Below are 26773 nucleotides of genomic sequence, written 5' to 3' on the forward strand. Positions count from 1 at the left end.
AGCGGCGTGACAACAGAGAGGCTGATGTGACCAGTGGGAGAGAGATGAGAGGTGGAGGAGACCAAAACAGAGCTCACAGCAGAGTGAATCCTGTTTAACACTGAAGGAGACTATTAACAACTGTCAGTCACTGTCCTCGAAAACTTATCTATAACCAATAACACTGATCACAAGTCAGGTTCAGACATGTTTCAGTGGTTTCAGAGAGCGTAGAGAGTCAGCAACACATCTCCAGCAACTCGCTTTACACTTCAAACAGACAACGACGTCCATGTTGCTTCAGTACGACCAGAAATGTTCACAAATACAACGAGATCAGAAGATCGATCAGAAGAACGATCAGAAGAACGATCAGAAGAATGAATATCGGTCAGTCGACCTCAGCACCTCATTACAGCTGCAACTAATACTCAATTAATCAATCCACTGATCAAGACTTTAATACCCACATATGAAGACTTTCTATTGATTGAACCATCAATTACTCATAAGATAATCAGCAGATTAATCAATGAAAACAATGGTTTGTAGCCTGATCAGAGCCCTGAAGTGCTCAATACTCACAAAGATAACTGTGATGTTCATGATGTCACTGTTGATGGCAAACGTGTTGTCACCGCCCTCAGCCAATCACATGCCTCTAAAACTATACTGCTACCAGATTTAGCCTGTTAGCTCCTGTTAGCTACCATTAGCTCCTGTTAGTTCCTGTTAGCTACTATTAGCTCCTGTTAGCTACTATTAGCTCCTGTTAGCTATAAGTAGCTACTATTAGTTCCTGTTAGCTATTAGTAGCTACTATTAGCTCCCGCTTCACCTGCACAGAGAAGCGCTAGTGTTAGCAGTGTGGGCTAACTCCTTCTGTGTGGAGCAGAGGTCTGTTTGTGGTGCGCTTACAGAGGCTGCATCTCCACCCACTCATCCATCAGGTTAACTCAGACTTTCTTCTTTTAGCTGTGTCAACTTCTCTGCTCATGTCAAACTAGTTTACATGTTCTCTTCATCCGAAATATATTGTTTTATTGGTTCAGGTGACTTGGATCAACACCAGCAGAACGGAACAGCTGAAACACTCTGATCGATGCTGTTTACAGGCTTCATACACATTCATGAATAAAACATGTTGGATATTGGAGGCAGCAGTAATAACAGAGTCTTTAATAACAAGTGACGCTGACCCAGTAACCGGTCCGGAGGTGTCGTCTGCTCTGATTGGCTCTCAGTCTGCTCTGACAGCTCGGCTGTCGTCAGCAGATTGGACTCTTCTGTCCGGATGCTGTGGAGGACAGTGGGCCTCAGAGGAGCTGCTGCTAGCGGTTCCGTTGGACCAGAGTGGGCATCGGGCCAGCCGGCGTGATTTATGGTGGTGATTTCCTCTATGGTTCTGCTCGCGGACTTCAGCTGCTGCCCAGCCAACCCAACAAAAAACATTTTCTCTCTACAACACTGTATAAACCTGCTGGACTTCATGTCTGTGCCGAATGACTTTCCTCTGTGCTTCCACGCTGCAGCAGCTTCAGCAGGAACAATTAAGCATTTCTCTGATTGGATCAGAAGAAACCGGGGACGTTTAAACACTTGACTCAGTTCTACATCTGATATCTGTGTGCTGAGCTGCTCAGACTGACAGATGGGTTTTATAGAACCATCTGATACCGCTGTGCTGCTGTTGTTCCTGAACATCGGTGCTACCAACTAATCACGTTTTTGTAAAGTTGAAGCTTTGGGACTCGATAAAGACCCAAAACACACACGGGAGAAGTTAAAGGAGGTTCATGTTGGAAGGTTTTTTTCACCAAACTATGTTTTTATAAAACAACATCATATTTTTGTTTCCTGAGCTTCAGCAAACAGCAGAAGTAAACCAGGGAACACATGAAGTCAGTGTAAGAAATATTTCATGAACAGAACAACATGGTGGACGATGTCATTCTTTAAGTAATCAAATGTCCCGGGAGCAACTTTTATTCTGATGTTCCAGGAACAAGACGAACATGCAGATATCAGATGAAGCTCCTGCCGTCATCTTCATCTTCTTCATTATCATATCAGAAAGCTAAACGGCGTGCGTTGAAGGAAAGTGACAAAAGGTCAGCAGGCAACACGACTTCAGCAAACCAACGAGGTCAGAGGAGGCCACAGATGCTGAACTGAATTTAGACTTTAAAAAGGTTTTATATAATAATAATTTGTCCCACAGGAGCTTTAAATCCAACATGGGCTGAACGATACAAAGAGAGCAAAGCTCAGCTAATCTGAAGAAGAAGAAACTAGAAGAATGATTCAGTATTTATCAGCTCAGTGTTGGAGCCATAGACATAATATACGTAGACGCCTCATAGACTGACGCTGACTGACTGGAGATAACGTATCAGTGCGGCCGCCATCTTGGATGGGTCTCCAATTCGACCCCCCTGCATTTATTTCTACTGGGGAAGGTGTATCCACAACTACAATAATCATGACCTCCTGAATTTTTACCGGGTTTTCACATGGTTACAAACGGCAGAGATTTAGTTATGATACAGGGCGCTGTCACAAAAAATATATTAAAAAAAAAAAAAAATCTTACCTGTGAAAGGTAATCCCCCACGATCTGGTAACAGCACTGTGCCGGTTATTGCAACCATAAACTGCACAAAATACGGTGACAGTTGCTCGTTCTCCGTTGATTCTGATTGACTCTGGTGCTAGCCTACAGTGAGGAGACCCAACCAAGATGGCGGCAACGCGGGATTACGTTCTAGCACGCTATGAGGCGTCTACATAAATTATGTCTATGGTTCGAGCAACATGACTTTGATGCACCTGAAGCTGTTTTCATCCATCCAGTCATCAAGTCCTCGACACTAAAGCAGCCAGAGAATCTCTGCTGGGTGAAATCTAATGTCTCTCTGTCTGAAGAGAGCAGGACAGCTGTTATTAAAACCTTTCTCTTATAGAAACTGATAAAAAGCCTGTTGTGTTTGTTGAGCAGAGTTCTGACAGGACCGACCTCGTCTCACTAAAAGCTTCAGACATTCGACCCAACAACTCAGACTCCTGCTGTTCTCTTCGGTCTCAGACAGTCGTCTCTGTGTATTTTCAACATTTAATGCAACACCACAGAAGACAAACTGAACAATCTGCAAAACCCAAAAGCTGTCAGATCAGCGAGGGCACGTTTGATTGATCAGATAATTATCTTTAATTTTCAGTGAGTGGTGACGTTCCTCCTCAGGGTCGGAGTGAAATTCTGTTGAGTTTGTGGTGATATTATGAAATGATTTAAGCCGTTCTTCATTCTCTCTAGCTAACATCACATGTGGAGTGCCTCAGGGATCAATCTCAGGACCTTTACTCTTTTCAGATTCATTCAAAAGTTCACACTTTTTTTATTTTATGTTGCAGACACTCATCTGTAATTTAACAACCCATTCAGACTGTCATGACTCCCGACCCAATCACTCCAATAAGATTCTGCAGCCACAGATATGTAGAAACTTTACGTTTCATTAGGCTGAACTGTCAGTTTTACTCTGTGACGACTGTTTATGGTCTGGTTGGGTTTAGGTTAGAAAAACACCATGTCTGGTTTGAAATACCTGGTTCTGTTGCTGGAACTGTCCTGTCTGTTCTGAATGATGCATTCTGAACATAGCAGAAGTCCAGAAGTCTGGTCAACAACATGTGGTTCTGTTGCCACAAACATGGCTGGAAACAACATGGTGGTCATGTTGTCATACACAGCACAATGACTGTTTCTCATGGCTGTGAGTCCTGACCTCCACCCACAGGTGGAGTTCAGGACTCACAGCTTTAAGTTGACCTCATATTTCCTCGTGGTCACCTCCGCCCACACACACTCAGGTAAATGTGAGCTTGTTGTCATCCTGCAGCTCCTCCCTCCACACACACAGCTGCCTGCCTGCCTGCCTGCCTGCCTGCCTGCCTGCCTGCCTGTCTGTCTGTCTGTCTGAGTGAATCAGAGGCTGTCTCACTTTTCAATATCACATCTGAGACCTGTTTATTCAGACGCCCACACCTCCACCTACCTCCACCTGCTGCTGCTGCAGACTCAGACTGGCCTCTACTGCTCAGGACGCCCACACACTGATGTGGGAGCACAGACACACACACACACACGCACACACACACACACACACACACACACACTAGCTGTTTGTGTGTGTGTGTGTGTAGCTGGTTTTACACAGAGCGACTGGACTTCATCTGTAATCCGTCAACATCTGAACAGTGGAGAGATTTGAGCTCATTGTTGCACTCATCAGAATTCAGCTCTGATATGGATCCAAGATGTTCCTGATGGAGCGATCGGCTCAGAGAAGATCAATAGTGATTAATATCTGAACAGTTTCTTCTGCTCTGGGCCTTTTTATTCACACAGTGTTCAGTGAATGTGTGTCAGCAGCTGGAGGTCAGTGCAGGTCGACAGCACACACAAGATCAGGACTGTAACCAGAGCATGAGTCAAGCTGTGGTTAGCGTAGCGTAGCATGGAGACTGCAGCAGGTAGAGACTGCAGCAGCTACAGACGGCAGCAGGTACACACTGCAGCAGGTAGAGACTGCAGCAGGTAGAGACAGCAGCAGGTAGAGACTGCAGAAGCTACAGACTGCAGCAGGTAGAGACTGCAGCAGGTAGAGACAGCAGCAGGTAGAGACTGCAGAAGCTACAGACTGCAGCAGGTAGAGACAGCAGCAGGTAGAGACTGCAGCAGGTAGAGACTGCAGCAGGTACACACTGCAGCAGGTAGAGACAGCAGCAGGTAGAGACTGCAGCAGGTACACACTGCAGCAGGTAGAGACAGCAGCAGGTACACACTGCAGCAGGTAGAGACTGCAGCAGGTAGAGACTGCAGAAGCTACAGACTGCAGCAGGTAGAGACAGCAGCAGGTAGAGACTGCAGCAGGTAGAGACTGCAGCAGGTACACACTGCAGCAGGTAGAGACTGCAGCAGGTACACACTGCAGCAGGTAGAGACAGCAGCAGGTACACACTGCAGCAGGTAGAGACTGCAGCAGGTAGAGACTGCAGCAGCTAGAGACTGCAGCAGGTACACACTGCAGCAGCTAGAGACTGCAGCAGGTACACACTGCAGCAGGTAGAGACTGCAGCAGGTAGAGACTGCAGCAGGTACACACTGCAGCAGCTAGAGACTGCAGCAGCTAGAGACTGCAGCAGGTAGAGACAGCAGCAGGTAGAGACTGCAGCAGCTAGAGACTGCAGCAGGTAGAGACAGCAGCAGGTAGAGACTGCAGCAGGTAGAGACTGCAGCAGGTACACACTGCAGCAGCTAGAGACTGCAGCAGGTAGAGACTGCAGCAGCTAGAGACTGCAGCAGGTACACACTGCAGCAGCTAGAGACTGCAGCAGGTACACACTGCAGCAGCTAGAGACTGCAGCAGCTACAGACGGCAGCAGGTACACACTGCAGCAGGTAGAGACTGCAGCAGGTAGAGACAGCAGCAGGTAGAGACTGCAGAAGCTACAGACTGCAGCAGGTACACACTGCAGCAGGTAGAGACTGCAGCAGGTACACACTGCAGCAGCTAGAAACTGCAGCAGCTAGAGACTGCAGCAGGTACACACTGCAGCAGCTAGAGACTGCAGCAGGTACACACTGCAGCAGCTAGAGACTGCAGCAGCTAGAGACTGCAGCAGCTAGAGACTGCAGCAAGTAGAGACAGCAGCAGGTAGAGACTGCAGCAGCTAGAGACTGCAGCAGGTAGAGACAGCAGCAGGTAGAGACTGCAGCAGGTAGAGACTGCAGCAGCTAGAGACTGCAGCAGGTAGAGACAGCAGCAGGTAGAGACTGCAGCAGGTAGAGACTGCAGCAGGTACACACTGCAGCAGCTAGAGACTGCAGCAGGTAGAGACTGCAGCAGCTAGAGACTGCAGCAGGTAGAGACAGCAGCAGGTAGAGACTGCAGCAGCTAGAGACTGCAGCAGGTACACACTGCAGCAGCTAGAGACTGCAGCAGGTACACACTGCAGCAGGTACACACTGCAGCAGGTACACACTGCAGCAGGTACACACTGCAGCAGCTAGAGACTGCAGCAGGTAGAGACTGACGCCTGCTGCTGTCACACTTCACATTCTGATGAAATTAAAGCTTCAAAGATTTCAGTCAGTGAACCTCTAAACCTCCACAGTGACCAGCTCACCTGCTTCACCTGCTTCACCTGCACAGGCAGATGTGAATGTGTTTGAATCAGATGAACGTCTGACTGATGGACACAGACAGACTGACTGTTTCTGATCTGTCAAATCAATTCTGTTTTTTTTTTATTAGATTTTGATTTCCATCTGTTGTTCTAATGATTTCTGTGTTTCTCCTGCTTTATAAACAGGTCTGAATTTCTTCCACTTTAATGTTGCGTGATGAATCTGTTTTGTCTCCTCCTCTTCCTCACTCTCTGCATGCTCTCATCGTCTGTGTGTGTGTCACTGCTTTGTGTGTGACGGGATGTAAATCAGCTTCCTGTCCCCAGATACAAGAAGGTAAGCTGCAGAGCTCAAACCCAAACTGTCCCATCCAGACCCAGTGACCCTGATCCAACCAGCACCGACCCTTCAGCTCAGCTCCTCTCAGCTCCTCTCAGCTCCTCTCAACTCCTCATGTAATGTGATTACTAAGTCCTCTTCTGGTTGAACAGTTCCGATTGTTAGAAGTAATTAGACACTAAGACAGTTAATTAAAAGCCAACACTTGACAACAGAGAGTGTAACGAGATGTAGTGATCAGCTCCACCAGTGTGCTGACACATTACAGGTAACTCATCATCAGTCAGAGCTGCTCAGGTCGTTAGTCCTAATTAGTGTTTGTCATGATTGTCTGTGGTGAACCGTCTCCCCTGTCTTCTGTCTACATGAGCACCTTCAGACTTTACCAGAGAGCCTTTAAATAAATCTACACGCTGAGCTTCCTGTTTCTCTCCTGCTGCTGCTGGAGGAGTTCGTCTTTCTGTTCTTTGTTGTGCATCAGCAAACAGGAAACATTGTCTTCATCACACAGGAGAGCAGTCTTCAAGTGATGCTGCAGGCTAACGCTGAGCTAGCTGCAGGCTAACGCTGAGCTAGCTGCAGGCTAACGCTGAGCTAGCTGTGTCAGCTCTGAAATGTAAATAATGAGACGAGGGGGACTTCAGCTGCAGTCTGCTCAGTTAGTTGTGATGCTGATGAACTCTGCTGTTACTGATGGTTTTCACGTTGTCGCTGTGCTGAACGTCACATCTCACATTAACTCTTCTACGTTGAGCCACTGAAGCTGAAACATGCAGCCAGCAGCCACACAGTGACATCACACTCATCACTGCAGTTATCAGTTTAAGAGCTGCTTCAGCTCCATGAAATCACCTCTCTGCTGTTTTCACCTGATTGATGAGCGTTGTCGATGACATCACTGGCACTGACATGTATGTGTCCAGTGGTGACCCGGTGACACCGGCCCACCTCCACCTCGCTCCTCCTCCAGCCTCTTCATCATCAGAGCTGACATCCCTCAGTGATGAAGAGGACCCATCCCTCCCTCCATCACTGCAGGATGGCCTGGAGTCACCTCCCCAGTTAACCCCTCCTTTCACCTGACAGCTCCCTCTGGATCACATCGATTCATCTGTCCAGTTATCTGCTGCTCCTGCTGATGGATGCTCCTCCAGCTGCAGGTTAGCAGGGCGGTCAGATATGCTAATGAAGACACATGCCCTGACTGATGAAGAGGCTGAGAGCTCTGTGGAAACAAGCAGCCGTGTGGGACGTTCAGCTTCACCATCGTCAGCATGTTTTACATCAGGAAATATAACATGAGCCCTAACTCTTAGATGGTTGTTGGTTCTGTCTGTGCTACAGAGGTGAGCAGTCATGAATCTTCATGAACATTTAACATCGACTCTTCCAGCTGAGCGCAGCGTATGAATCATCGTTATCAGTGACAGATCAGTGAATTTCTGCTCGCTGACGACTGAACCTCCTCTGTTGTCTCAGCCATCAACAGCCAGCCAGAAAGTTCTCCACAGAAGCATCATGAAGCAGTAACGACTCACTTCCTTCACTTCAGGTCAGATTTTCATATGTTAAAACATTTAACATGATTTCACCCATGAAGCTCGGACAGATCCACTCAGTCCTCACCTGCAGCATCACAACCTTCAACCTTTTAAACTCTAAATCTCTTCTCTTAAGGAATTTCTGAACACGAGACGGATCCACACAGAAACGTTATGAGTCAGACACAGTGACCACCAACGGAACCATCATGTAGTCTGAGTCCGGTCAACTTCACAGTGCTGTAAGCGGTGATGTATCATCACTGATGTTTAGTGACAAACATACATGTGAGCCGTGGATACATCTCTCCAACATAATGAGGATCCAGAGGAGAACACACTGCGGCTCATTCAGACTTCAGTGTGTTCTATATCCAACAGAACCATCTGAAGACAAGCTGATTGGACGAACCATCTGTCTATCAGCGTCTATCACAGGCTCCCTTCCTCCTACAACACTGATCGGTTGAACCGCTGAGGTTTGACTGCAAGAAGGAGTCACATAATCTGATGAGTCCAGCTCTCTTGAACACACAGCAGCTGTGTGTGTGTGTGTGTGTGTGTGGATACAGTCCTCAGTAATTATGATCAACAGTATTCACAGTGAACTCGAGCAATCAGCAGCCGTCCGGCCTTCAATCAGCGCTCAGGGAGCCGGTGAGGCGACAATAGAGGAAGATGAAGAGTGATGAATGTCCAATCAGCTCTCACAGTGTCGTCTCAATAACTTTGGTGTTGTGTTGGAAACATGTACATGTGAAGTGTACAACAGGAGGAGATCGATGACGGAAGCGTTCAGATGTTAAGCTTCATGTTCCTGCCTGATACAGCAGTTCAGGCCTGTTTACAGCCGGCTGGATGTCAAAGGGGGTGTTCAGCCAGTGCTGCTGGTGCTGCTGGTGCTGGTGCTGGTGCTGGTACTGGTACTGGTACTGGTGGTGCTGGTGCTGCTGCTGCTGGTGCTGGTGCTGGTACTGGTGGTGCTGGTACTGGTACTGGTACTGGTACTAGTGCTGCTGGTGCTGCTGGTGCTGTTATTGGTGCTGCTGGTGGTGCTGGTGCTGGTGCTGGTGCTGGTGCTGCTGGTGCTGCTGGTGCTGTTACTGGTGCTGCTGGTACTGGTACTGGTACTGGTACTGGTGCTGCTGGTGCTGCTGGTGCTGTTACTGGTGCTGGTACTGCTGCTGGTGCTGCTGGTGCTGCTGGTGCTGTTACTGGTGCTGGTACTGGTGCTGCTGGTGCTGCTGGTGCTGGTGCTGCTGGTGCCGGTACTGGTACTGGTGCTGCTGGTGCTGTTACTGGTGCTGGTACTGGTGCTGCTGGTGCTGCTGGTGCTGGTGCTGGTGCTGGTACTGGTGGTGCTGGTACTGGTACTGGTACTAGTGCTGCTGGTGCTGCTGGTGCTGGTGCTGCTGGTGCTGTTATTGGTGCTGCTGGTGGTGCTGATGCTGGTGCTGGTGCTGGTGGTGCTGGTACTGGTACTGGTACTGGTACTGGTGCTGGTACTGGTGCTGGTACTGGTGCTGCTGGTGCTGGTGCTGCTGGTGCTGTTACTGGTGCTGCTGGTGCTGCTGGTGCTGGTACTGGTGCTGGTGCTGGTGCTGCTGGTGCTGTTACTGGTGCTGGTACTGGTACTGGTGCTGGTGCTGGTACTGGTGCTGCTGGTGCTGCTGGTGCTGGTGCTGGTGCTGGTGCTGCTGGTGCTGGTGCTGCTGTTACTGGTGCTGGTACTGGTACTGGTGCTGCTGATGCTGGTGCTGCTGGTGCTGTTACTGGTGCTGGTACTGGTACTGGTACTGCTGGTGCTGCTGGTGCTGGTACTGGTACTGGTGCTGCTGGTGCTGTTACTGGTGCTGTTACTGGTGCTGTTACTGGTGCTGGTACTGGTGCTGCTGGTGCTGGTGCTGCTGGTGCTGTTACTGGTGCTGGTACTGGTACTGGTACTGCTGGTGCTGGTACTGGTACTGGAACTGCTGGTGCTGCTGGTGCTGGTGCTGCTGGTGCTGCTGGTGCTGTTACTGGTGCTGGTACTGGTACTGGTACTGCTGGTGCTGCTGGTGCTGGTGCTGAGGAGAAAGCGTCACGGCTGGAACGCAGATTGGGTTGTAAAGTGAATGTTGACGCCTCATTTTCAGCTCAGAGCGGCTCCGACTCATGTGTCCACCAAAACATATGAAATATGTAACCAGCCTCCAGCTCGTCTGTCAGAGCTGCAGTGTGTCACACTTTCCTTCAGACAGGAACACTTTCAAAATAAAACACCCGTACCCAGGCTCAGCTCAGCCCTCTGGCAGCTCACCACTCCATGAAAACACATTTCAGCCAACGCTCGTTTTCCTTAAAGTCTCAGAGTGAAGTTGTGGCACAGTCACACACTTTGAAGCCTGCGGCGGTTTTTAACGACACAGTCTTGAGTCGCTTGCTGCTCCACCATTCATCCTCTGTCTGTTTATCGTCCTGCACGATTCATGATTTAATGATGACGAGCAGACTCATATTCAAAAGTGATAATGTCTCCTCACTGAATACTGTTGTCCGCATGCTGGCAGTGTGTCCAGTACCAGTTCACTCATAAACACCGGCCGCAGTGTATCGTGTGAGGAGAAGGGAGGGTTCCAGTCAGCTGGTGGTCGGGTCGGGCCGGGTCGGGCCAACAGTCAAGGCAGTTAGTATGTTAGCACTTCTGGAGCCCAAACAACATTAATAACCGTCCACATGTCTAAATATGTCAACTGCCTGTCAGCAAGTCAAACAACAACAACACACGTCTGTCCAATCATTGGTGTGAAATACAAGAAACACTAAGAAACATGTCCTCTGTCCTCTCTGAGATGTCTTCTGTCCTCTGTCCTCTCTGAGATGTCCTCTGTCCTCTCTGAGATGTCTTATGTCCTCTGTCCTCTCTGAGATGTCCTCTGTCCTCTCTGAGATGTCCTCTGTCCTCTGAGATGTCCTCTGTCCTCTCTGAGATGTCTTCTGTCCTCTGAGATGTCCTCTGTCCTCTCTGAGATGTCCTCTGTCCTCTCTGAGATGTCTGTCCTCTCTGAGATGTCCTCTGTCCTCTGAGATGTCCTCTGTCCTCTGTCCTCTCTGAGATGTCTTCTGTCCTCTGTCCTCTCTGAGATGTCCTCTGTCCTCTGAGATGTCCTCTGTCCTCTCTGAGATGTCTTCTGTCCTCTGTCCTCTCTGAGATGTCCTCTGTCCTCTGAGATGTCCTCTGTCCTCTCTGAGATGTCCTCTGTCCTCTCTGAGATGTCTTCTGTCCTCTGAGATGTCCTCTGTCCTCTCTGAGATGTCCTCTGTCCTCTCTGAGATGTCTGTCCTCTCTGAGATGTCCTCTGTCCTCTGAGATGTCCTCTGTCCTCTGTCCTCTCTGAGATGTCTTCTGTCCTCTGTCCTCTCTGAGATGTCCTCTGTCCTCTGAGATGTCCTCTGTCCTCTCTGAGATGTCTTCTGTCCTCTGTCCTCTCTGAGATGTCCTCTGTCCTCTGAGATGTCCTCTGTCCTCTGAGATGTCCTCTGTCCTCTCTGAGATGTCCTCTGTCCTCTGAGATGTCCTCTGTCCTCTGAGATGTCCTCTGTCCTCTGAGATGTCCTCTCTGAGATGTCTTCTGTCCTCTGAGATGTCCTCTGTCCTCTGTCCTCTCTGAGATGTCCTCTGTCCTCTGAGATGTCCTCTGTCCTCTCTGAGATGTCATCTGTCCTCTGTCCTCTCTGAGATGTCTTCTGTCCTCTGTCCTCTCTGAGATGTCCTCTGTCCTCTCTGAGATGTCCTGTCCTCTGAGATGTCCTCTGTCCTCTCTGAGATGTCTTCTGTCCTTGTCCTCTCTGAGATGCCCTCTGTCCTCTCTGAGATGTCCTCTGTCCTCTCTGAGATGTCCTCTGTCCTCTCTGAGATGTCCTCCTGTCCTGTTGAGCTGAAGTCTCAGTGTGTGACAGACTTGATCTGTCTGTTTCCTCTCATTGTCTCTTCTGTCTGAAGCTTTCAGGAGCTGTCAGACAACAAACTGTGTCTCAGTGACATCACACTGTGGACAGAGCAGAGGACGTGAGAAGACACTGTGGACTGAGCAGAGGACGTGAGTGTCCCTCTGGTTGTGTTCAGACAGAAGTGAAGCCCACACTTGTCTCAGCAGAGCCACAGCTGAATGTGTCTCTGCTGCCAGTGATTCGTGCTGAGTGCCGCTCGGAGCCAAACGCCTCTAATAATGATAATTGTGGCTGAAAGACGTCTTTTTGTTTTGTTTTTCCCTCTTTGCTCCATTAAAGACAAGAACCATAAAGACGGGGAACAATTAAAATAATGGCAGCAGGCCCGTCTGTCTTCTGTGTGAAGGCAGTTTTCAGTGAAGTGAAATCTTTGTTGTGTGTCTGAGGAGAAATTCATCTCTGTGTTGAAAGTATAAAACCTCAGAGCCTCTTCATCATTCTGATGTCTCTCGATTCTGCAGCAGAACTCAGTCCAGTTACTGTGCTGTGATATACGCTGGTTCTGAGGGTCCAAACACAACGTCTCCCTAAAGACAACCACATTCAGAAAGAAAAAAATAATTCACAAGACAAATTGTCCTGTTTATTTTCTAAAGTTTAGATTTCTGTGTCTGAAAAGTGAAGGTTTGTGTTCCTGTGACGTGTTTTCTTAAACGTTGTTCAGTGAGGTGGTGTCAGGTGGTGTCAGGTGGTGTCAGGTGGTGTCAGATGGTGCACTAACAGGTGGTACACTAACAGGTGGTACACTAACAGGTGGTGCACCAACAGGTGGTGCACCAACAGGTGCAAAATTAAAATTATTGTGACGCTCACAAATACTCAACTCTTCAAGAAGCTTGTTTCCTTCCTGAGCCTGGAGCCCGGCTGAGTGCTGACACCAGACCACTGGGTCACCCTGAAGGTCTCTGAGAACAGTCGGGACCGCCTCCTCAGATTGGATCAGCACCACTGTGATCTGAGCCTGAATCTCTCTTGAACTTCATATTTCACATTTCAAAGTGTAACTGAAGGAATAAGGCAGAGGCTGACTGACTGAACTGAACTCTAGTAAAGATATTGATCGCCACACGTCTTGTGTCCTCTCAGAAGGACCAGAACCAGTTCCACCCGTCTGCGCTGTGTGAGATGTGACACAAAGATTCTGGCTCTTCTTTCCACCCACAGCACCAGCTTTGGACCGTGACGGCAGGGCTCGCTGTTAGCTGTTAGCATGCATCGTTAGTCGTCATATTGAGGATGAGCCTGGAAGAGAAACGAGGAGCTGCACGTCGTCTCAGTCTGATGTCTGAAGCTGCAGGTGACTCCTGACCTCACCTCTGAAAACACCCTCACACAGGTGAATAACAGAACCGCCTGGAGACAGAACCTAACAAACCCAGTTCTGCATCCACTCAGTGAAGTACAGTCCTCTAGTCTGTGAGCAGAGTGACTGAGGTGTGAACTTTAATCCCTCAGGCTGCTGTTCTCTGCTGTCCTCAGATCAGTGTAGTGTGGAGCTTCTGTTGGACTCACACTGATGATTACTGATTTATTCTTGTGGATCATCTGCTGAATGTAACATCGTGTTTTTAGAGTTCGACTTCATCAGTCCAGACAACAAACCTTCAGCTGATGATCAAACACTTATTCATGTTTACTCTGATCTTGGTTATGATTAATGAGCATCATGTTGTCATATTGATCATTAACATCCACGTTGACCTGAACAAACTGCACAGTTAGCATCAGTTTGAGTGACTGTCAGCTTTTTAAAGCGGTTCTGAAGGATCCCGTCTGCTGACAGAGACGTCTCCTCCTCTTCGCTCTGTGAGCTCATTGATCTGCTGCTCAGAGGACAAATCATCACTTCAGTCTCACGTCTCGGGCTGACTGAACGTCTCAAACACACACCGATTCAGAGAGGACAGTTCTGTCCACCCGACTGTCGACTTATTCTGAGGAACTCTGGAGACAAGTTAAACTTGTTAATGGACGTCACATTGTGAGCTGCTCTGAGTCCACCGATCCAAACGTCCAGAACAAAACCAGAACATCACTAACCTCGAGATTCCACCAGATATGTGTCCACTGTGTCACGACTCCGCCACACCAGCAGAGCCGATACTTTATGTTGCAGGTCCGCTGCGCTCCGTCCAGCTCCGACAGTCCAGAACCCTCCGGAACAGATACGCAGGACTTCTATTTCTGGCGGATGCCGGAGCATGACGCAGCAGTTCAGCTGAATTTCACACCGAGCAGACAGAAAGTCACCGAAACAACAATGTGACATCTGGTTACTTTTCAAAATAAAACACTCTATGTGCACACCAGCACACAAATCTCAAAAAAGAGACAAACACAAGCTCTTCTGCTGATCCTTCGGTCGGGAACACTTCCTGTCTCTCCCCTGACTTCCTATTTTCTCCCCTGACTTCCTGTTTTGTTACCTGACTTCCAGCTGTCTCTCAGTAAAACAAAGGTCCAGAAGAGAATGATGTGATGTGAATGTTAAACGTTTCCTGAAGATGGGTTCTGGTTCTGGTTTGGTCCAAAGATATGAAGACGATGGTCTGTTGATGTCTCACGTCTTTAGGATTTGTCCTCTTCACTCATCCTGATGTTGTGTTTCATTCACAGGGACTCAAGCCGATGGACTACAATGGGCTGTCTGACCCTTACGTCAAACTGCACCTGCTGCCAGGAGCCAGTAAGGTGAGCTCATCAACAGTCAGTCTGTTCTGGATCAGTTCTGGAACTGTTCACATATCATGAAACATGTTTTCCTCTGACAGTAGTACTCACAACATTTCCTCCATCGTGTTCATCAGGGTGTGTAGAGTCCGTGTGGACGGTTCTGAGGTCAGGCGATCCAAACGGGTCAGATATGAGGTTTAAAAGGTGGAGAATGTAACAAACTGCCACCTGTAATTCATACTCAGAACAGACAGGGGGCAGTGTAGTAACCACTAACTGCTGCAAACTGTAACCGCTGTTAGCTTGTTAGCTCAGTTAGCCATGCAGCTAGCAGTATGAACTAGAGGTTCGGAGCACCAGAGGAAAGTTGATGTGTGCAGCGACACCAGAGGAGCCTGACCACGAGCTGTCGCAGGTGAGTCAGAGAGCAACATGATGACACCAGAACTACAGTCCATCAGAACCACTGTGACACAACACACAACAACAATTCAACACAACTAACCAACAACTAACATCCAAAGTGTAACATCGAAATGACACAAAGGTTACTGATGATGTCAGAATAAAAGACATGAAAGGTTAATGTCCACTGAACCTCTTAAAGCTGTTAATCTGAAACAGGAAGTGTGGACAGTGTAATGTAACAGGACAAAGTGGAGAGACGGATCAGAACGAGGCTTCTCATGGTGAACTACAAAAACAGCATGTGAAGCAAACTAGCTGCTGTGCATCAACTCGGACTGATGACAGCGTCTCATCTTCAGTCTGAGAAGTTCCGGTACCACAGAACAACACATGAGCACTGCACAGCCTGTGGAGCTAGCAGCTATTTCCACGCTCCCGCTAACTTCTCTCCACCTGACGACTGCTGGCACACATCAGACCAGTGGAAGCTCGTCCACCAGACCAGAACCATTTGCTAACTGTTGGACTCAGTCATGGTAACACTTCAGTCCAACTATCACATATACTGCCGTGAACATTAACCCAGACATTCAGAACCAGAGGATGGATCCTCATGACTCTGTTCTCTGTCTTCTACAGAACAGCAGCACCAGCCGTTTGTCTCGGTGTCAGCGCAGACGTCTCTCTGAATATCAAACACCGGGCAGTTTAAAGAGTAAAGACTGACCCGCAGTAAATTATCACTGGGCTACATGGTGAATCATCCTAATGTTTCAGATCCCGACCACACACATCACTGCAGCTCAGTGTCAAGAGCAGCTGAACAATCAGAGTTCAGATCAAACGAATAAATGAGACGAGTTTGAAAAGGTTATAGAAGAAAGAGACGTGAGTCAGGTGGACGGATAATCACAGCTTTAGCTTCAATAAGCTGCTTCATTCAAAGCATCTCGATCAGATAAAATGAAGAATTCAAACCTTCAAGGCCTTGAGGCCGACGCACCAGAACTAAAGGATCCATTAACTTTATACAACAAATCACTCCGATCATATCATCCATCTTTGATTCAGACATGACTAGACAGAGGAGAGCTATAAACTGCAGGCCACCACATGTGATGAAGAGGAGGAGGAGGAGGAGGTTAGGAACAGTTCAACTTACTGGGAAAAACACTTTACTTTATGTAACCATTATGACCATTGTGTGTGTCAACACAGTTAGCCTAGCTTAGCATGAAGACTGGAGGCATCTAGTTGCTTCTGTCCTGGTTCAGAGTCAGTGTTCAGACGATGATGCAGCTTTATGTTTCTGTAGCTTCAGTCTTCAGCTTCATGCTGTGACGGCTCTGAGTCGATGCTCTGGTCGGGTGAGACCAACACCTGGTCAGGTGTTAGAAGAACACCAGGTTCTGTTCACCAGGTTCTGGCTCCACAAACACTGCTGGAAAATATCCCACCTTCTTGTCAGTAACATCCCACAACTATCCCATTTAAACATCCCGTGGCTTCAGGTGTAATCCTGGAACACAGTCTCCAACAGTGGTCTCTGGCTTGACACTCAGTTCATTAATATGTAACATGAACACAAGTTTATTTGTGCAGCACAGTTCAGATACAGGGCAGCTGAATTGCTTCACAAAGGAAAAAATGACATCAAATACATTAAAGGTAATTTCAGGCAGAAAACATGAGAACAAGTTCAGAGACATGAAAGTTAAAGATGGTTTGAAAGAGAGGAGACCAAAGAAAAAAGTCACAGAGCAGCTCAGAGAATTCTGAATAACCACTGAACGCTGCTTCTCCATGTGTAGTTCTGACTGTAGGGACTGAAATCACACCTGGACCTGATGACATCAGAGGTCCAGATGGATCAGAGCCGAGCAGCAGATCAGAAACTGTTCACTTCTTTATAAACAGCAGGATTTATAAATGTGTTCTGGCTGACATGAAGCCAGTGGAAGGATCTGAGAACGGGAGGGATGTGATCCACTCTTTGGTTCTGGGACCGGAGCAGCAGCGTTCTGAACATGAACATGAACATGTAGGAATGTCACCAGGATGAGTTTGATGCTGCAGGTCTGACATGATCACAACGGAGCTCTGCTTCATCTTCAGATTAAACACATGAAATACAACATTTATTTTTAGCTTTACAACATTTTAATGTTCCGCTGTGTCAACATGGAGCCAGTATCAGGTCCAGTGTGTATTTATGGGTTGATCAGCAGTGAAGTTCTGCATCACAGCAGACAAACGTGTGTTGCTGTTGTGCCACTGTAAGTGTGAGAACATATTTCTGACGAGACATCGGGTCAGCTGGACCAGATGTTCTGATGAGATGCTGAACAACAAACATGATGTCTTCTAACCAGCAGCAGTGTTTCAGTGGCTGAAGCTGACCAGAACGTGAACACAGTGTGTGACACATAGAGCTGTGACAGATGATGATGTCATGTTGTATCCAGCGTGTTGTGCCTTTATGTTCCAACATGTTGAGTGTCATCACATCTGACAGGATGACAACACTGACGTCTTCATGTGTCCTCACACTGATGCTCTCTGTTGTGACTCTACTTGTTTCCCAGAAACGTAAAATGGACTAATTAGTGCGAGTGCACAGATCGAGTTGTGATTATTACCATGAGAATGTGTAATTAGCCATTCAGAGAGCATTACACCCGGCGGCCCGACGACTGTAATGAAACAATGGGGTAATAACTGTCACAGAACACACGGAGCCGACCCATAAAACAGACCAGCCGTCTGCTCGGCTCTGAGCCGGACGGCTCCATCACTCCACCACCTGTACGTATCATCTGTGATCACATCCGTCCAACACTGGAGCAGATTGTTGTGTACATTCATCGCGCCCCGAGGATCACTCTCATCATTCGGCTCCTGCAGAAGAATCAGTGTGTTTTTACTGAAAGAAGCTGCAGGTTCGTATTTACTCAGCAGAAAACCCACTGACACAGTTGAGTGAGCTGCAGAGAGGAGCAGCAGCAGGACCACTGCACAACCTACTGTACAGCCTCCTCCGACAGGACAAAAACACTGACACGTAATTTCATCAGTGCAGCAAATCCTCACTTCATTTGTTCTGAACAGACACTTGATGTCTTTAGAACCAGATAACTGTTGTTGGCCCACAGAGCTTAAGGGGTTCTGACAGGATTAATGGAGCACACCGTGGTTCTGTTGAGCTGCATGCTGTCTGTGATGGCAGCATGTTAGCTTAACATGCTATTAGCTGACCATACTGCTAGCTGAACATGCTATTAGCTGAACATACTGCTAGCTGAACATGCTATTAGCTGAACATGCTGCTAGCTGAACATGCTATTAGCTGAACATGCTGCTAGCTGCTGGTTGTCAGCATGTTGTCAGTTTTTTGTGGTGTGTTGTCTGCAGTATTGGATGTTACTGACCACATCATCATCTAAAGGCTTCCATTTTCTTCTTGTTATCTACAACGCTGAGTTTGCTCCATCTTCAAAAGATTGAAGCTTAATAAAAATGTTATTTTAAAACTCCCTGAACAGTTGTTTCTTCTTCTCTGGTGAAAAGTTTGGGCTCTCAGTAAAGCTGCAATGTTTCTGACTCCATCTGTCTCTACAGAGTGTGACAGCCTCTCTTTCAAAGTGCATGACGGGCTTTTCCATCCTTCATGTGTCCTGCTCTGGTGGCTATCACTGCTAATGTCATCTTCTTTCAGAGAGCAGCAGAACGGCCTGTTTCTGAGGGACTGTCACTGATTATTTGACTGGTTAGTGAAATAAAACTCTCCCTGAGGCTGCTGGTTTCCAGGGATTTGTCTGCTATCTCAGCCTTTATAAAACAGGATGTCATAGTCACCTCATGCCCCGCTGCTCTAAAATAATCATTAGGCTCGGTCTGAGAGCCTCATTAAGACCCACTAAAGAGGTCATAAGTTCTGTTGGCGCTCTAATCAGAAGTGAAGTTTCACGCTCTGCTGCAGAGCCAGATTACAGTTTCATCTCCTCTGAGAACACAATCAAACACAATCAGATGGCTGTAATTATTCCAGATTAGACTGTTGATCGCTGACATGGATCAGATACTGTACGATGATCATGATTTTACAGGAGCACAAGGTGAGAGCCTGCTGCAGCGTATGATGGCGCTACAGAGTCATTATGACTCTGAGGTATCAGGCAGAAAGAGTTGAGCTGTGATGAACAGGACTACAGGCAGCAGATCATCAGAGGAAACACAACACACGTCTGTGGAATCAACACAACACACGTCTGTGGAACCAACACAACACACGTCTGTGGAATCAACACAACACACGTCTGAGGAACCAACACAACACACGTCTGTGGAACCAACACAACACACGTCTGAGGAACCAACACAATACATGTCTGAAGAACCAACACAACACACGTCTGAGGAACCAACACAACACACGTCTGAAGAACCAACACAACACACGTCTGAAGAACCAACACAACACACGTCTGAAGAACCAACACAACACACGTCTGTGGAATCAACACAACACACGTCTGAGGAATCAACACAACACACGTCTGTGGAACCAACACAACACACGTCTGAGGAACCAACACAACACACGTCTGTGGAATCAACACAACACACGTCTGTGGAATCAACACAACACACGTCTGTGGAACCAACACAACACACGTCTGAGGAACCAACACAATACATGTCTGAAGAACCAACACAACACACGTCTGAAGAACCAACACAACACACGTCTGAGGAACCAACACAACACACGTCTGAGGAACCAACACAACAAACGTCTGAAGAACCAACACAACACACGTCTGAGGAACCAACACAACACACGTCTGAGGAACCAACACAACACACGTCTGAGGAACCAACACAACACACGTCTGAGGAACCAACACAACACACGTCTGAGGAATCAACACAACACACGTCTGAGGAACCAACACAACACATGTCTGTGGAATCAACACAACACACGTCTGTGGAATCAACACAACACACGTCTGAAGAACCAACACAACACACGTCTGAGGAACCAACACAACACACGTCTGAAGAACCAACACAACACACGTCTGAGGAACCAACACAACACACGTCTGAGGAACCAACACAACACACGTCTGTGGAATCAACACAACACACGTCTGAGGAACCAACACAACATACGTCTGAGGAACCAACACAACATACGTCTGAGGAACCAACACAACACACGTCTGAAGAACCAACACAACACACGTCTGAAGAACCAACACAACACACGTCTGAGGAATCAACACAACGCACGTCTGTGGAATCAACACAACACACGTCTGAAGAACCAACACAACACACGTCTGAGGAACCAACACAACACACGTCTGTGGAATCAACACAACATACGTCTGAGGAACCAACACAACACACGTCTGAAGAACCAACACAACACACGTCTGAGGAACCAACACAACACACGTCTGAAGAACCAACACAACACACGTCTGTGGAATCAACACAACACACGTCTGAGGAATCAACACAACACACGTCTGAGGAATCAACACAACACACGTCTGAAGAACCAACACAACACACGTCTGAAGAACCAACATAACACACGTCTGAAGAACCAACATAACACACGTCTGTGGAACCAACACAACACACGTCTGTGGAACCAACACAACACACGTCTGTGGAACCAACACAACACACGTCTGTGGAATCAACACAACACACGTCTGAAGAACCAACACAACACACGTCTGAAGAACCAACATAACACACGTCTGAAGAACCAACATAACACACGTCTGTGGAACCAAAACAACACACGTCTGTGGAACCAACACAACACACGTCTGTGGAACCAACACAACACACGTCTGTGGAACCAACACAACACACGTCTGTGGAATGATCCTCTCTGCAGAGAAAACTCTGGATGTGAAGCTGATGCATCAGAAACAAAACCCTAACGTACTGTCCTCTTTATGACGGAATCAAGACGATGTCTGAGGTAGAGGACCGATGTCCGTCTCATGTTGATGACACAAACAGAGCTGAGGTCAGGATGTGATGAGTCGGCTCTCCTGTCTGTCTCTGGGGACAAGTGTCCTCACACCTCCTAATCTAACAAATCAAATGTAAAAGCTGTGACTACTTGTTGGCAGACGGCGGGGGACACAGTGCTGAGCTTGTTGTCCCTGTGAGGTTGCCAGGTTTGGCAGCACCATCCTGTATAACAGAGAGCACCAGAGCAGCCCGGCTGTCTCTGCCAACCTGCAGCCGACACGCTGCACTGGAGCGGTGGGTGGTCCAACTGTTGATCACACACAGAAATAGTTTCTCTCCTGAACCAACAGATTGTTACAGTCTGAATATATATTCAGTGTTTACTGTGTTAAAAACAACACGTCCTGTGTGACATCAGCTCAGAGACAACATGTGTCAGTGTGAGCACAAGAAAACAGAAGACTCCATGTAGTCCTTCAGCTCAGAGTCAGGCTGGCTGTCAGGATCAGCTGTGTCAGGATCAGCTCTGTCAGGATCAGCTCTGTCAGGTCCATCTTCTCATCTGTCTGTTTCTGTCTTTAGACTTCATGAAGCTCTGGGACTTTTCTCTGAACTGAACACAAACATGTTTCCTCCTCATCCTCCTCCTCATCATCATCATCATCCTCCTCCTCCTCCTCATCATCATCATGATCATCATCATCCTCCTCCTCCTCCTCATCATCATCATCCTCCTCATCCTCATCCTCCTCCTCATCATCATCATCCTCCTCCTCCTCATCATCCTCCTCCTCCTCATCATCATCATCCTCCTCATCCTCATCCTCCTCCTCATCATCATCATCCTCCTCCTCATCATCATCCTCCTCCTCCTCCTCATCATCCTCCTCCTCATACTCCTCCTCCTCCTCATCCTCCTCATCATCATCATCATCCTCCTCCTCCTCATCATCCTCCTCCTCATACTCCTCCTCCTCCTCATCCTCCTCCTCCTCCTCATCCTCCTCCTCATCATCATCATCCTCCTCCTCCTCATCCTCCTCATCCTCCTCCTCCTCCTCATCCTCCTCCTCATCATCATACTCCTCCTCCTCCTCCTCCTCTTCATACTCTTCCTGACTCTGTTGATTACAACTGTCACATTATGTAAATACAATCTGTTTATGTTTCATGCTGACAGACAGACACACAGGCAGACAGATTGTTTAGCTCCACCCCTCAGTGCACCGACACGTTCAGCATGTTTACAGGAATCTGGCAGCGTCTCAGTAAAAGTGACACCTGAGGGACGAGCTGTCTGTTCAGTCGTCTTCAATTTGTCTTTCAGGCCAACAAACTACGAACCAAGACGCTGCACAACACACTCAACCCTGTGTGGAGCGAGACCCTGACCTACTACGGTATCACAGACGAGGATATGGTCCGAAAAACACTCAGGTACACTCACCTGTGCTGCCTACACATGTGTTAATAATGGAGAGGAGGACATGATGGAGGAAGTGAGGGAGATGAGTGAGGATGCCTGTGTTCTGCTGTGGGTGTGTTGTCATCCATCAGGTGTGTTTCTGGAGGTAAATGTCTCCGTTACTCTGAATGTGACAGCAGACGTTCCAACAGAGACCACGTTGTTGTTCCTCCTCACTACGACTTATCATTCATGTTTGTGCGAATGTGTGATTTCCTCTCGTCAGTTTAACAGAAGGGAAACTCTGTGTGTGTGTTTGCGTGTGTGCATGTGTGTGTGCGTGTGTGTGTGTGTGTGTGTGTGTGTGTGTGTGTGTGCGCGTGGTGTGATGACTTCCTGTTTGTTGTGTTTCACTACAACACCTGAGAATAAACCTGAGAACACAACGTTCTCTGATAAATCTGTTACACAAGTCGAGTGTTACTTCACTCTTCTTTATTTTTACCAAAGTGTTCACGCTGAGCCTGAAGCAGCTTATGTAACGTTTACACTTCAGTCTGCTGTACATCACAACCACCTCCCAGAGACCTCAGTGTGTGTGCAGTGCTGTCTGTCTGTTGAACATACAGCCACAGACCGCTGTCTGTGTTTCATCATCTGGCAGCATGAAACCACTGGATATGTTTATCAAGATGTCAGAAGAATGTGGCAATCAAACTGATATTTGCAGACACTTTGTCACAGTTTGTATTTTCATCTGATGTTGGGACATGATTGCTATCAAGATGGCTGCCATGCTGGAGACCACTGTTCAAGATGGTGTTTTAAAGTTTGTAAGCATGAAACAACTGGATAACTGTAATGAGACTGGACAACACCAGCTGTGTTTGTAGAGACAGAACCAGGTACTTTAAGACCAGTGAGTCTACACGACAGTCCATGATGCAATGCGTCATATTTTATGGATGCTTTCAGTGATGATAATCCATCTACTGCTCACTACAGTAAAACAGGAAAACAGTTTAAATTCATGAACATTACAACAAACAGTACAGTTTACATCAAATGTTGATTTATTAATGAATGATAAACTGATTAATGTGTTCATGTAATCTTCACACTGTGTTGTGCCATGTGGTGCTGTGCCGTGTCCTGTGTGCCCTGTTGTGTTTCGTTGTGCAGCAGGAGTGTTAAAATAATTCTGCAATAATGTAGAAGTGAAGGAAAGAGATCGGAGTCAGCTCAAAGTTCAAACAAGGTTTTAACCTTGTACCAGGGGAGCATTCACAGAGCAACACACAGCTCTGTTCCAGAGGGAACACTCAGTGTCTGAGGAGGAGAGCAGTTATCTGTCTCTGAGGTGTGTTTTCACTCTCACAGTTTACTGATAGATTCATGGATTAAAGCAAAAAAATAAGATTTACAGCCTCACGTCACACCATGTTCTCTAATGCAGACATCAAGTTTAAATATTGGACCCACAGTGTTTTACAGGAGCATGATCTGAACAGCTGCTCTATTCACACTTAAAATGTTTTTGGACTTTTCAATGTCATTTTCAATCTATGAAATCAAACTGTGCCTTATTTTTTGCCAAGCTTCTCTCAAGTTTTACTCTTTCAAAGAATCAACCATCTACAGAACTTTTCAGTATACTATTTTTCTACTTCTTCTTCTTATCATTATCATTAAATATTATCAATAACAATAATATTGTTTAAGGTGAGCCTCTTATTGTTTAACAGATAAATATAGCATACAAACAGCAACTTTTGCAGCCTTGTCAGTCAGTCAGTCAGTCGAGTGTCATCACTAACATCCTGTTAATAATCAAAGAAGCTCTGAGGTTTTACATCTGTTCTATATGTTATAATACGAGATTTCAGCATTGAGCTACAATCAGGCTACATTCATGATTTTGTACAGTCAAACTAACCAAAAACTTCTTATTGATCATTATAAAGTTTCAGGGCGTTCCTGTAACCATGGTAACTGACGTGCCAGAGATGCTGAATGACAAAGACAAAGTCCAGGGTATAGCTGTTATTTCACACATGTCGCACACAACAGGAGACTCTCCGTGTCAGACGAGTTCTCACGTGTGACTAAATTCAAAACCTCATTGATAACGTAGCAGCGCGACGAGTCCTTGCTAGCAAGGCACCTAAACTTTAGCGCCGCTCCGTGTTTAGATCCCGCCTTGTGTGGGTCACTACACTGTCATTGGTCAGGGGCGCACATGCTGTTGCTATGTGACGTGTTGTGTTGTGACGTGTTGTATTGTGACGTGTTGTATTGTGACGTGTTGTGTTGTGACGTGTTGTATTGTGACGTGTTGTGTTGTGACGGGTTGTACTGTGACGTGTTGTGTTGTGACGTGTTGTATTGTGACGTGTTGTGTTGTGACGTGTTGTATTGTGACGTGTTGTGTTGTGACGGGTTGTATTGTGACGTGTTGTGTTGTGACGTGTTGTATTGTGACGTGTTGTGTTGTGACGGGTTGTACTGTGACGGGTTGTGTTGTGACGTGTTGTATTGTGACGTGTTGTGTTGTGACGGGTTGTACTGTGACGGGTTGTACTGTGACGTGTTGTACTGTGACATGTTGAACTGTGACGTGCTGTGCTGTGACATGTTGTGTTGTGACGGGTTGTATTGTGACATGTTGTGTTGTGACGGGTTGTATTGTGACATGTTGTGTTGTGTTGTGCAGCAGGAGAAGAAGTGTGTATTGTTAGAGAAACAACAGTGGATGCTGTCGGAGACGATGTGATGGGCAGCTGTCTGCACACAGTCCTCATTAAACATCTTCCAGGAACAACACAGTGAGACAGACGCAGCACTCGTCTCCGTCTCTAAATCAAAATGTGGACTCAGCTCCACCTGTGCAGGTAGCAGAGTAGATATTTGTTCTGCTGGGACTCTGATTACGATGGTCACACACACACAAACACACACACACACACACGTCCAATTATGCAGAGAAACACACTTGAAACAGGTCGTACTCCACAACAGCAGCATGATGGAATAAAAACGTGTCCAGTCAGACCGCTTTATGCAGCACACAACAACTGACCAATATCATCAACATGTGGAAGGTAAAGCTGCAGCTCAGCATGCTCCTGTGGTCTCTGTCCTCCTGTGGTCTCTGGCGATGGTGGGGGACGATGGTGGGGGACGAAGATGGGGGACAATGACGGGGAGCGATGATGGGGGACGACAATGGAGTACGATGACGGGGGACGATGATAGGTGATGACGATGGGGGACAATGACGGGGACCGATGGCCTCCAGGTGTACAATGACTTGTTTTATGGACTGAAGTCTCTCAGGAACAAATGTTTGACCTGCTCTCCTCTTGACAGGATCTCAGTGTGTGATGAGGACAAATTCCGCCACAACGAGTTCATCGGGGAAACTAGGATCCCTCTGAAGAAGCTGAAGCCCAACCAGACCAAAAACTTCAACAACTGCCTAGAGAAACAGTTACCTGTGAGTGCTGCACACTAACCCTAACCCTAACCCCCTAACCCACACACACACACACACACACACACACACACACACACACACACACACACACACACACATACCCACACGCACACACACACACACACACACACGCACACACACACACACACATACCCACACGCACACAAACACCTATGTGTCTCTATGAGACACATGTCTCTACTGCACACAGGTGACTTACAGGTACACTGCTGCTCATTAATATACACAACATATACTCCAACTTACACTTAATACCACACAACAGCACAGTATTGAGTGTAGTATGAGCTTAACTACACTCTATACACTATACAGCACTGTACTATACATACTGTACTGTACTATAATATACATGTTATTATGTAAATGCCATAATGTACTACATCATATCATATCAGTTAACTGTGTGTAATAAGCTTTGTGGTTCCACAGACTGGACATTTTACAAGTCTTATTCCTTATTAAATGTCCCACAGTTTAATCATGCAGCTCTTTATGTGATAAAAACAGTTAGCGGTTGCTAACAAGTGTCTGAATGAGACTACAGAGGTTGTCGGGGACATTAAACGTCCTCACAGCGAACACGGAGACTCATCTACTCACTAGTCCGTCTTTACAGGCCACTTTAGTTCCACACTGTTCTAACTCTGACTTTACAACTTGTACATTGATCAGTTTATAGAAAACCTGGATAGTAATTGTGCAGTAAGACTCTTAGTGGTGGA

At 47.1% G+C, this 26773-nt stretch overlaps 1 protein-coding gene across 1 annotated transcript in view; it reads left to right on the plus strand.

Moving 5' to 3' along the window:
- Positions 1 to 26773, plus strand: part of doc2b (double C2-like domains, beta) — an 88901-nt gene that overhangs the window by 48065 nt on the left and 14063 nt on the right. The window contains exons 3-5 of the mRNA XM_037119789.1: positions 14656 to 14730; positions 22454 to 22563; positions 25901 to 26027. Coding sequence (XP_036975684.1) covers positions 14656 to 14730; positions 22454 to 22563; positions 25901 to 26027 — 312 coding nt within the window. The remainder of the gene's footprint in view (positions 1 to 14655; positions 14731 to 22453; positions 22564 to 25900; positions 26028 to 26773) is intronic.

Source organism: Acanthopagrus latus, chromosome 13, assembly GCF_904848185.1.
Source record: "Acanthopagrus latus isolate v.2019 chromosome 13, fAcaLat1.1, whole genome shotgun sequence".
NCBI lineage: Eukaryota > Metazoa > Chordata > Actinopteri > Spariformes > Sparidae > Acanthopagrus > Acanthopagrus latus.